We start from the raw sequence: 13,102 nt of genomic DNA, 5'->3' as shown, positions 1-13,102 counted from the left end.
ATGCAGACTTCTTGGAAACCAGAGGATGGTCCTGTCACTGCTACTGCCGTTTCCCATGCCATACCTGCTGCCCAGGGGCCTGGAGACCCACCCATCCAGACCAGTGGTCTACCACTGCTGCTGCCAGCACCCAAGCAGGCCAGTCACCTGGAGGCCCAAGATTCATCATGCTTGGATTCACTAATACCAGTGCCAGCATATATTGCACTGAAGCCCAAGGACAAGCACACTCAGCCTGCTGCTGCCACCAGTGAAGTTTAAGGATTGGCCTCTTGATGTTCCCATCCCCAGCAAAACATCACTACAACCTCCACTAACAACTATACTCTAAGCCACTGAGGAAATCACAAACACCACTGATGCTGTTACAGCTGAAGAAATCAGCTGTTAGAAGGAAAACTAACAAACAGGAAGGACACCCACACCAAAACCCCATCAGTACGTCACCATCATCAAAGACCAAAGGCAGATAAAACCACAAAGATGGGGAAAAAGAAGGGCAGAAAAGCTGGAAATTCAAAAAGTCAGAGCGCATCTCCCCCTCCAAAGGAACGCAGCTCATCACCAGCAACAGAAAAAAGCTGGACAGAGAATGACTTTGACAAGTTGAGAGAAGAAGGCTTCAGTCGATCAAACTTCTCAGAGCTAAAGGAGGAACTACGTAACCAGTGCAAAGAAACTAAAAACCTTGAAAAAAGAATGGATGAATGAATAACTAGAATAATCAACGCAGAGAAGACCTTAAAAGAACTGATAGAGATGAAAACCATGACATGAGAACTTCATGACGCACGCACAAGCTTCAGTAACCGACTCGATCAACTGGAAGAAAGTTACCAGTGATTGAAGATCAAATGAATGAAATGAAGTGAGAAGAGAAATGTAGAGAAAAAAGAGTAAAAAGAAATGAACAAAGCCTCCAAGAAATATGGGATTATGTGAAAAGACCAAATCTACGTCTGATTGGTGTGCCTGAAAGTGACAGGGAAAATGGAACCAAGTTGGAAAACACTCTGCAGGATCTCATCCGGGAGAACTTCCCCAACCTAGTAAGGCAGGCCAACATTCAAATTCAGGAAATACAGAGAACGCCACAAAGATACTCCTCGAGAAGAGCAACTCCAAGACACATAATTGTCAGATTCATCAAAGTTGAAATGAAGGAAAAAATATTAAGGGCATCCAGACAGAAAGGTCGGGTTACACACAAAGTGAAACCCATCAGACTAACAGCAGATCTCTCGGCAGAAACTCTACAAGCCAGAAGAGAGTGGGGGTCAATATTCAACATTCTTAAAGAAAAGAATTTTAAACCCAGAATTTCATTTCCAGCCAAACTAAGTTTCATAAGTGAAAGAGAAATAAAATCCTTTACAGACAAGCAAATGCTGAGAGATTTTGTCACCACCAGGCCTGCCCTACAAGAGATCCTGAAGGAAGCACTAAACATGGAAAGGAACAACTGGTACCAGCCATTGCAAAAACATGCCAAAATGTAAAGACCATCGATGCTAGGAAGAAATTGCATCAACTACTGAGCAAAATAACCAGCTAATATCATAATGACAGGATCAAGTTCACACATAACAATATTAACCTTAAATGTAAAAGGACTAAATGGTCCAATTAAAAGACACAGACTGGCAAATTGGATAAAGAGTCAAGACCCAGCAGTTTGCTGTATTCAGGAGACCCATCTCACATGCAGAGACACACATAGGCTCAAAATAAAGGGATGGAGGAAGATCTACCAAGTAAATGGAAAACAAAAAAAAGCAGGGGTTCCAATCCTAGTCTCTGATAAAATAGACTTTAAACCAACAAAGATCAAATGAGACAAAGAAAGCCATTACCTAATGGTAAAGGGATCAATTCATCAAGAAGAGCTAACTATCCTAAATATATATGCATTCAATACAAGAGCACCCAGATTCATAAAGCAAGTCCTTAGAGACTGACAAAGAGACTTAGACTCCCACACAAAAGTAATGGGAGACTTTAACACCCTACTGTCAACATTAGACAGATGAATGAGACAGAAATTTAACAAGGATATCCAGGAATTGAACTCAGCTCTGCACCAGGTGGACCTAAAAGACATCTACAGAACTCTCCAACCAAAATCAACAGATTATACATTCTTCTCAGCACCACATTGCACTTATTCCAAAATTGACCACATAGTTGGAAGTAAAGCACTCCTCAGCAAATGTAAAAGAACAGAAATTATAACAAACTGTCTCTCAGACCACAGGGCAATCAAACTAGAACTGAGGACTAAGAAACTCAATCAAAACTGCTCAACTACATGGAAACTGAACAACCTGCTCCTGAATGACTACTGGGTACATAATGAAATGAAGGCAGAAAGAAAGATGTTCTTTGAAACCAATGAGAACAAAGATACAACATACCAGAATCTCTGGGACACATTTAAAGCAGTGTATAGAGGGAAATTTATAGCACTAAATGCCCGCAAGAGAAAGTAGGAAAGATCTAAAATTGACACCCTAACATCACAATTAAAAGAACTAGAGAAGCAAGAGCAAACACATTCAAAAGTTAGCAGAAGGCAAGAAATAACTAAGATCAGAGCAGAACTGAGGAGATAGAGACACAAAAAACGCTCCAAAAACTCAATGAATCCAGGAGCTGGTTTTTTGAAAAGATCAACAAAATCGATAGACCGCTAGCAAGACTAATAAAGAAGAAAAGAGAGAAGAATCAAATAGACACAATAAAAAATGATAAAGGGGATATCACCACCGACCCCACAGAAATACAAACTACCGTCAGAGAATACTATAAACACCTCTACGCAAATAAACTAGAAAACCTAGAAGAAATGGATAATTTCCTGGACACTTACACTCTCCCAAGACTAAACCAGGAAGAAGTTGAATACCTGAACAGACCAATAGCTGGCTCTGAAATTGAGGCAATAATTAATATCCTACCAACCAAAAAAAAGTCCAGGACCAGATGGATTCACAGCCGAATTCTACCAAAAGTACAAGGAGAAGCTGGTACCATTCCTTCTGAAACTATTCCAATCAATAGAAAAAGAGGGAATCCTCCCTAACTCATTTTGTGAAGCCAACATCATCCTGATACCAAAGCCTGGCAGAGATACAACAAAAAAAAGAGAATTTTAGACCAATATCCCTGATGAACATTGATGCAAAAATCCTCAATAAAATACTGACAAACCAAATCCAGCAGCACATCAAAAAGTTTATCCACCATGATCAAGTGGGCTTCATCCCTGAGATGCAAGGCTGGTTCAACACACGCAAATCAGTAAATGTAATCCAGCATTTAAATAGAACCAAAGACAAAAACCACATGATTATCTCAATAGATGCAGAAAAGGCCTTTGACAAAATTCAACAGCCCTTCATGCTAAAAACTCTCAATAAATTCGGTATTGATGGACCATATCTCAAAATAATAAGAGCTATTTATGACAAACACACAGCCAATATCATACTGAATGGGCAAAAACTGGAAGAATTCCCTTTGAAAACTGGCACAAGACAGGGATGCCCTCTCTCACCACTCCTATTCAACATAGTGTTGGAAGTTCTGGCTAGGGCAATCAGGCAAGAGAAAGAAATAAAGGTATTCAGTTAGGAAAAGAAGAAGTCAAATTGTCCCTGTTTGCAGGTGACATGATTATATATTTAGAAAACCCCATTGTCTCAGCCCAAAATCTCCTTAAGCTGATAAGCAACTTCATCAAAGTCTCAGGATACAAAATCAATGTGCAAAAATCACAAGCATTCTTATACACCAGTAACAGACAAGCAGAGAGCCAAATCATGAATGAACTCCCATTCACAATAGCTTCAAAGAGAATAAAATACCTAGGAATCCAGCACACAAGGGATGTAAAGGACCTCTTCAAGGAGAACTACAAACCACTGCTCAGTGAAATAAAAAAGGACACAAACAAATGGAAGAACATACCATGCTCATGGATAGGAAGTATCAATATTGTGAAAATGGCCATACTGCCCAAGGTAATTTATAGATCCAATGCCATCCCCATCAAGCTACCAATGACTTCTTCACAGATTTGGAAAAAACCGCTTTAAAGTTCATATGGAACCAAAACAGAGGCCGCATTGCCAAGACAATCCTAAGCAAAAAGAACAAAGCTGGAGGCATCACGCTACCTGACTTCAAACTATACTACAAGGCTACAGTAACCAAAACATCAAGGTACTGGTACCAAAACAGAGATATAGACCAATGGAACAGAACAGAGCCCTCAGAAATAACACCACACATCTACAGCCATCTGATCTTTGACAAAGCTGACAAAAACAAGAAATGGGGAAAGGATTCCCTGTTTAATAAATGGTGCTGGGAATATTGGCTAGCCATAAGTAGAAAGCTGAAACTGGATCCTTTCCTTACTCCTTATAAGAAAATTAATTCAAGATGGATTAAAGACTTAAATGTTAGACCTAAAACCATAAAAACCCTAGAAGAAAACCTAGGTAATGCCATTCAGGACATAGGCATGGGCAAGGACTTCATGTCTAAAACACCAAAAGCAATGGCAACAAAAGCCAAAATTGACAAATGGGATCTAATTAAACTAAAGAGCTTCTGCACAGCAAAGGAAACTACCATCAGAGTGAACAAGCAACCTACAGAATGGGAGAACATTTTTGCAATCTACTCATCTGACAAAGGGCTCATATCCAGAACCTATAAAGAACTCAGTCAAATTTACAAGAAAAAAACAAACAACCCCATCAAAAACTGGGCAAAGGATATGAACAGACACTTCTCAAAAGAAGACATTCATACAGCCAACAGACACATGAAAAAATGCTCATCATCACTTGCCATCAGAGGAATGCAAATCAAAACCACAATGAGATACCATCTCACACCAGTTAGAATGGCAATCATTAAAAAATCAGGAAACAGCAGGTGCTGAAGAGGATGTGGAGAAATAGGAACACTTTTACACTGTTGGTGGGACTGTAAACTAGTTCAACCATTGTGAAAAACAGTGTGGCGATTCCTCAAGGATCTAGAACTAGAAATACCATTTGACCCAGCCATCCCATTACTGGGGATATACCCAAAGGATTGTAAGTCATGCTGCTATAAAGACACATGCACACATATGTTTATTGCGGCACTATTCACAACAGCAAAGACTTGGAATCAACCCAAATGTCCATCAGTGACAGACTGGATTAAGAAAATGTGGCACATATACATCATGGAATACTATGCAGCCATAAAAAAAGGATGAGTTCGTGTCCTTTGTAGGGACATGGATGCAGCTGGAAACCATCATTCTCAGCAAAGTATCGCAAGCACAGAAAACCAAATACTGCATGTTCTCACTCATAGGTGGCAACTGAACAACGAAATCACTTGGACACAGGAAGGGGAACATCACACACCAGGTCCTATTGTTGGTGGGGGGGAGGGATAGCATTAGGAGATATACCTAATGTAAATGACGACTTAATGGGTGCAGCACATCAACAAGGCACATGTATACATATGTAACAAACCTGCATATTGTGCACATGTACCCTAGAACTTAAAGCTTAAAAAACAATAATAATAATAATGGAAAGAAAAAAAAGAAAAAAAAAGGTATACAAAACAACCAGAAGTCGATTAATAAAATGACAGGAATAAGCCCTCATATATCAATAATAACCTTGAGGGTAAATGAATTAAACTTTCCGCTTAAAAGATATAAATTGGCTAACGGGATTTTTCAAAAACATGACGAAATTATATGCTGTCTACAAGTAGTTCAACTCACCCCTAAAGACATCTATGAACTGAAAGTAAAGGAATGGAAAAATACATTCCATGCAAATGGAAATAAAAAATGAGCAGGCATAGCTATATCTACATCAAATAAAACAAAGTTTAAGTCAAAAAACAGTAAAAACACACAAAAAAGGGTAACTATATCATGATAAAAGGATCAACTCCACAAGAGAATATAAAAATTCTACATATATCTGCACCCAACTTGGAGCGCCCAGATTGATGAAGCAAATATTACTAAATCTAAAGAGAGATAGATTCCAATACAATAATAGTGGGAGATTTCAACATCTTTCTCTCAGCATTATGTAGATTACCTAGACAAAAAATTAACAAAGAAACATTGTATTTAAATTGTACTTTAGACCAAATGAACCTAATACACATTTACAAAATATACAATAGCTACAAAATGCACATTCTTCTCATTAGCACATAGCAACAAGGATAGATAATATGTTAGACCAAAAAATGACTCAACAAGTTTTCAAAAATTTAAAATCATATCAAGTATCTTGTCATAACACAATGGAATAAAACTAGAAATCAATAATAATAACTTTGAAACCTGCACAAGCACATGGAAATTAAACAGCATGCTCTGAAATGACAATTAGGTCAAGAAAGAAATTAAAGAGGAAATAAAAAAATGTCTTGAAACAGATAAAGATTGAAGTACAACATACCAAAATACAGCAAAAGCAGTGCTAAGAGGGAAGTTTATAGCAACAGATACTTACATCCAAAAAGTAGAAAGATTTCAAACAAACAACCTAACAATACTCCTCAAGGAACTAGAAAAACAAGAACAACTTCAACCCAGAATTAGAAGAAGAAAAGTGATAATAATGATCAGAGCAGAACTCAATGAAATAGAGACCAAAAAAAAAAAAAAAAAACAGCAAAGGATCAATGAAATGAAAACTTTATTTTTGAAAACAAGATTGATAAACCCCTATCTAGACTAATTAAGGAGAAGACCCAAATAAATAAAATTAGAAATGAGAAAGGATACATTACAACTGATACTACAGAAACACCAGAGACTATTATGAACAACTATACACTAATCAACTGAAAAACATAGAGGAAATAAGTAAATTTCTGGACACATACAACCTGCCAGTACTGACTGACAAAAAAAAATAGAGGCCAGGCACAGTAGCTTATGTAATTCCAACAGTTTGGGAGGCCAAGGCAGGAGGACTGCTTGAGAACAGAAGTTGGAAACCAGCCTCGGCAACATAACAAGGCCCTGTCAGGAAGGCAGGGCAAGGGAAGGAAAGGGAAGGGGAGGGGAGGGGAGAGAAGGGGAGGGGAAGGGAAGGGAGGGGAGGAAAAAGGAAAAGGCAAGGCAAGGCAGAAAAGGAAAGGAAAGGAAAAAAGGAAGAAAGAGAAAGGAAAAAAGAAAGAAGAGAGGAAGAGAGGAGAAAGGAAAGAAAGGGGAAAGAAAAGAAAAGAAAAAAGAAAAGAAGAAAGAAAGAAAAAGAAAGAAAGAAAGAAAGAAAGAAAGAAAGAAAGAAAGAAAGAAAGAAAGAAAGAAAGCAAGCAAGCAAGCAAGCAAGCAAGCAAATAGTGAACCTGAACAGACTAATAATAAGTAGCAAGACTGAATCAGTAATAAAATCTTCCAACACAAAAAAAATCCAGGACTGGGTGCCTTCACTGCCAAATTTTACCAAAGTTACAACAAAGAACTAATACCAATTCTACACAAACTATTCCAAAAATTGAAGAGGAGATAATTCTCTCTAACTCATTCTAGAGGTCAGCATCACGCTAATATCAAAACACACAGAGAGGCAGCAAGAAAAAAAAAAAAAAAGAAAGAAAAGAAAGAAAGAAAACTACAGCTCAATATCCCTGATTTGCATGGATCCAAAGATCCTCAACAAAATCCTAGCAAACCAACTCCAACAGTACATCATAAAGATAATATACCACAAGCAAGTGGAATTTATCCCAGGGATGCAAGGATCTTACATTTGCACAAATCAATAAATGTGATACCTCACATCAACAGAAAGACAGAAAACATATGATCATCTCAATAGATGCAGAAAAAGCATTTAATAAAATTCAATATCCCTTCATGATAAAAACTATCAACAAATTAGTCATAGAAGGTGTATACCTCAATATAATAAAGCCCATATATAAAAACCTAGAGCTCACATCACACCAAATGAGGAAGAGCTAAAAGTCTTTCCTCTAAGAATCAGAAAGGGAAAAGGATGCCCACTTTCACCACTCCTATCCAATAAAATGCTGGAAGTCCTATCCAGGGCAATCAAGCAAGAGAAAAACATAAAAGGTATCCAAATTGGAAAAGAGGAAGTAATATTATTCCTCTTTGCAGATGACATGCTCTTATAACTGTAAAAACTTGGAAGATTCATCAAAAAATGCTTAGATCTGATAAATAAATTCAGCAAATTTGTAGGATACAAAGTCAACATACAAAAATTAGTAGTATTTCTACACATCAATAGTGAACTAGCTGAGAAAGAAATCAAGAAGGCAATCCCATTTACAATAGCTATAAAAAATAAAATACGTAGGAATAAATGTAACCAAAAAGGTGAAAGACCTGTACGAGGAAAACTATAAACGTCTGATGAAATAAACTGAAGAGGTCACACAAACAAATCGAAAAACATCCCATGCTCATGGGTTGGAAGAATTAATATCATTCAAATGACCACCATACTACCCAAAGCAATCTACAGAGTCCATGCAATCAATCACTATCAAAACACCAAAGTCACTTTTCACAGAAATAGAAAAAAACAATCCTAAAATTCACATGGAACCAAAACAGAGCTCAAAAAACCAACGCAATCCTGAGTCAAAGATTACATCACATTATCTGAAAACAGACACATAAACCAAAGGAACAAAGTCTAAACCCCAGAAATAAATCCACTTATTTATAAGTAACTGATTTTTCACAAAGGCACCTTGGTCAGAGAACATGTATTGAAGAAAGAACACCCTCTTCAATCCTCTTCAATAAATAGTGCTGGGAAAATTGGACATCCATATGCAAAATGAAACTGGACTCTTATCTCTCACCATAAATAAAAATCAACTCAAGATGGATTAAAGACTTAAGCATGAGACCTGAAACAATAAAACTACTAGAAGAAAACATATGAGAAGCATTTCAAGACATCGATCTAGACAAAGATTTTACAGCTAAGATCTCAAAAGCAAAGATAACAAACATAAACATAGACAAATAGTACTATATTAAACTAAAAAGCTTCTTCACAGCAAAGGAAGCATTCAACAGAATGTAGAGACAACTGGTTGAAAGAGAGAAAATATTTGCAGACTATCCATTTGACAAGGTACTAACATCTGGAATACACAAGAAACTCAACTGAACAGTAAAAAAGCAAATAACCCGGGGCCGGGCGCGGTGGCTCAAGCCTGTAATCCCAGCACTTTGGGAGGCCGAAACGGGTGGATCACGAGGTCAGGAGATCGAGACCATCCTGGCTAACACGGTGAAACCGTGAAACCCCGTCTCTACTAAAAAATACAAAAAACTAGCCGGGCGAGGTGGCGGGTGCCTGTAGTCCCAGCTACTCTGGAGGCTGAGGCAGGAGAATGACGTAAACCCGGGAGGCGGAGCTTGCAGTGAGCTGAGATCGGCCACTGCACTCCAGCCTGGGCCACAGAGCGAGACTCCGTCTCAAAAAAAAAAAAAAAAAAAAAGCAAATAATCCCATTTAAAAGTGGGCAAAGGATATGAATAGACATTTCTCTAAAGAAGATATACAAATGGCCAACAGGTATATGCACAAATGGTCAACATCACTAATCATCAGGGAAATGTAAATCAAAACCACAAATACTATCTTACTCCAGTTAGAATGACTATTACTGAAAAGACAAAAAATAATAGATGCTGGGGAGGATGCAGAGAAGAGGAAACATTTATACACTGTTAATGGGAATGTGAGTGAGTACAGCCACAATGGAAATACAATATTTCTCAAGAAATTAATAGTAGAACCATTACCATACAATCCAATAATCCCACTAATAGGTATTTATCCATAGAAAAAGAAATCAATATAACAAAAAGATACCTGCACCCCCATGTTTACTGCAGCACTATTCACAATAGCAAAGATATAGAATCAACCTAAGTGTCCATCAACAGATGAATGGATAAAAAAGAATAAAATCATGTCTTAGCAACATGGGTGGAACTGGAGGTCATTATGTTAAGTGAAAGTCAGACACAGAAAGACAAATTTTGCATCTTGCCACTCACACGTCGGAGGTAAAAATGTTGATCTCATGGAGGTAGAAAGTGAAATAATAGAGACCAGAGGATAGGAGGGGTATGAGTGGCAGAGAGGAATGAAGAAAGGCTGATGAATGGGTACAAGCATGCATTTAAATAGAAGGAATAAGTTCTCATGTTTGACAGCGTAATAGTGTGACTATGCTTAACAACATGTATTGTATATTTCAAAATAGCTAGAAGAGAGGACTTGAAATGTTCCCAACACACAGAAATGATAAATACTAGAGGTGATAGATACCTGAAATACCCTGGCTTGATCATTACACATTCTATGCATGTAACAGAATATCACACATACCCCATAAATATGTACAAATATTATGTATCAATTTAAAAATATATTTAACCTTCCCAAATGTAGTTGAAAGGAGGAACTGTTTACACTGAATCTAAATTGAATTTTAAGCATCATTTAAATTAATTTAATTTATATAACATTCACCCAGTCACCAGTGACTAATAAAGTGAACTCTAATAACTCAGGAAGAAATGTTTAGTTTAATATTCAAAATTGTAAATTAAACTAGAGCAGTATTATTCAAAATTTTTTCAGGCATCAGGGTACCTAGAGCTTATAATGCATTTTGCAGACCACCTAAAATACTGATTAAGCTTCAAAACAAATAAATAACTTTTTGCTAAATCAGACCACTTTTTTTTTCTTTTTGAAACAGCATCTCACTCCATCACCCAGGCTAGAGTGCAGTGGTACAATCACAGCTCACAGCAGCTCTACCTCCTGAGCTCAAGCAATCCTCCCACCTCAGCCTCTTGAGTAGCTGGGACTACAGGTGAATGCCACCAGGCCTGGCTAATTTTTGTATTTTTTTGTCAGAGAGAGGATTTTGCCATGTTGCCCAGGCTAGTCTCTAACTCTTAGGCTCAGGGAATCCACCCATTTTAGCCTCCCAAAGTGCTGGAATTACAGGCATGAGCCATGGCGCTCGGCTCAGACCACTTCTTATACCAGATTCTGTTACTTATACCTGAGAAAACGTATGGGTGGTAACATGGGATGAAGGGAAATTAAACCACTATTTGATTTTAGTAGTGAAAATCTTTAGTTGGATTACACCTCAGAAGAATAGTTTGGGAAGCACTAAACTAGAGAATTATAAGCACAGCCACATTTACATGTACAACTTAAATTAGATCTTTTAATGCATTTTTAAAGTTTAAAAATACCAACAGCACCAAATAACCTCCTCAAATCGAAGCATCTGTCATTTGCTTTCATCTTCTGCCTTCAGATAATACAGATTTCTCTAATTGAATAGCAAGCTAAGGTCACCAGGGCTCTCAAGATAACAGAACTCTTGTACTGACACATCACATTCTTTCTTACTGATTTCATCTAGTTAGGCTTCCATGTGATTACAGTGAGCATTGCATGCTCTCATTTAAGATCTCACTTGCCTCCATCTTCACCCTTCATTTCCCTAACTTCTCAAATCCTCACTGATCTTTGATTTTCTGGCTCTTATCTTGGAAGGTTATTTGTTTTGTTTGGCAATTGTTTGTATCTCCCCTTCCCACACATGAAGGATCAGTGTACCTACTCTATTTCTTTTCTACATCAAATAAACACAGTGCTGAGCAAAGAAAGCAACAAATATTTAACCAGCTTTTAACTTATCCACTGACATCTGTGAGATTTCTGAGGTTCTGTTTCAATGCTCCTTGATATTGAATAGTTGCTTCAACTAAAAAAGTACTATTTTTCACCTTAGAAATATTTCTCTTGGCCAGGCGCGGTGGCTCACATCTGTAATCCCAGCACTTTGGGAGGCTGAGGCAGGCAGATCACCTGAGGTCAGGAGTTCGAGACCAGCCTGGCCAACACGGAAAAAAACCCGTCTCTACTAAAAATACAAAATTAGCTGGGCATGGTGGCACATGCCTGTAATCACAGCTACTCAGGAGGCTGAGGCAGGAGAATCGCTTGAACCCGGGAGGTGGAGGTTGCAGTGAGCCAAGATCATGCCATTGCACTCCAGCCTGGGCAACAAGAGTGAAACTCCGTCTCAAAAAATAAAAATAAAAAAGAAAAGAAATCTTTCTTTTGCCCTATTTGCCTTCCAGTTTATTTTTAACTCTTCACAAGGCTGCTGTGTCAGGGCCCTTGTGTCAGGGCCCTCAGAGTAGTGCTCCCGGTTATGAAGAAAATGTACAGAGACAGCAAGTCAGTCTAACAAATGTGAGCAAAGCAAGAATTCGACACTAAAAGTGACTACAGAGGCTGCAAAAGGGAGCACCAGCCAGCAGGCCCAGTCCTTTCAAGAAAGAATACTTATCTCAGGAAAACTTGGAGCTGCTCTTCCATTTTATTTTTTCCTTTTTCTGTAAAATATGCTAAAAGATATATACCCACATACCTGCTTTATATTGTCAATTTTCATGTAAAATCAGTTTGTACCTATTTTTTACTTTTATAAATTGATTGTACTACAAAGATTTTAAAAATTCTAAATCTCTGAGAAACATACCTCTGTATTTCAATTATAAACCCAATTTTTATAACAAGAAGACTCAAAAAGAAAAAAAATCACTTCTTTCAGCTTACCATATATTGGGGAAAATGTGAAGTCGGTCAGGTGACAAATATTATAGGCTTCAATTCTAACATCTTTCCAGATTCCCTGGGTAGGAAAGGAAGGCCCCCAGTCCCAACTAAAGGAACATTGCTCCTACAATTTCAAGGGGAAAAAGAAGATAAATTCTGATTACCATGAAATTTAAACATTACGAAAAACATTTTCTTTAAAAATGTTATATATGTGTATATAAGTTTGCTATGGCAGCCATAACAAAGTATCACAAACTAAGTGGTTTAAACAATGGAAATTTATTTTCTCACAGTGAAATCCAAGATCAAGTTATCAGCAGGTTTGGTTCCTCCTGAGGCCTCTCTCCTCTCTTTGCACTGTGTCCTCTTTTTCTGTGCTAAGCATCCCTGGTGTC

The 13,102-nt window shown here is 37.7% G+C and overlaps 1 protein-coding gene across 1 annotated transcript in view; it reads right to left on the bottom strand.

Moving 5' to 3' along the window:
• The window catches only part of MANBA (mannosidase beta), a 138,466-nt gene that overhangs the window by 78,859 nt on the left and 46,505 nt on the right, over nucleotides 1-13,102 (bottom strand). Inside the window, exon 5 of the mRNA XM_050791912.1 lies at nucleotides 12,705-12,828. Within this exon, the coding sequence (XP_050647869.1) occupies nucleotides 12,705-12,828 (124 nt within the window). The remainder of the gene's footprint in view (nucleotides 1-12,704; nucleotides 12,829-13,102) is intronic.

Source organism: Macaca thibetana, chromosome 5 (genome assembly GCF_024542745.1).
Source record: "Macaca thibetana thibetana isolate TM-01 chromosome 5, ASM2454274v1, whole genome shotgun sequence".
NCBI lineage: Eukaryota > Metazoa > Chordata > Mammalia > Primates > Cercopithecidae > Macaca > Macaca thibetana.
Note: the sequence above shows the minus strand (reverse complement) of the source record. Positions and strands in the feature narration are given on the sequence as shown.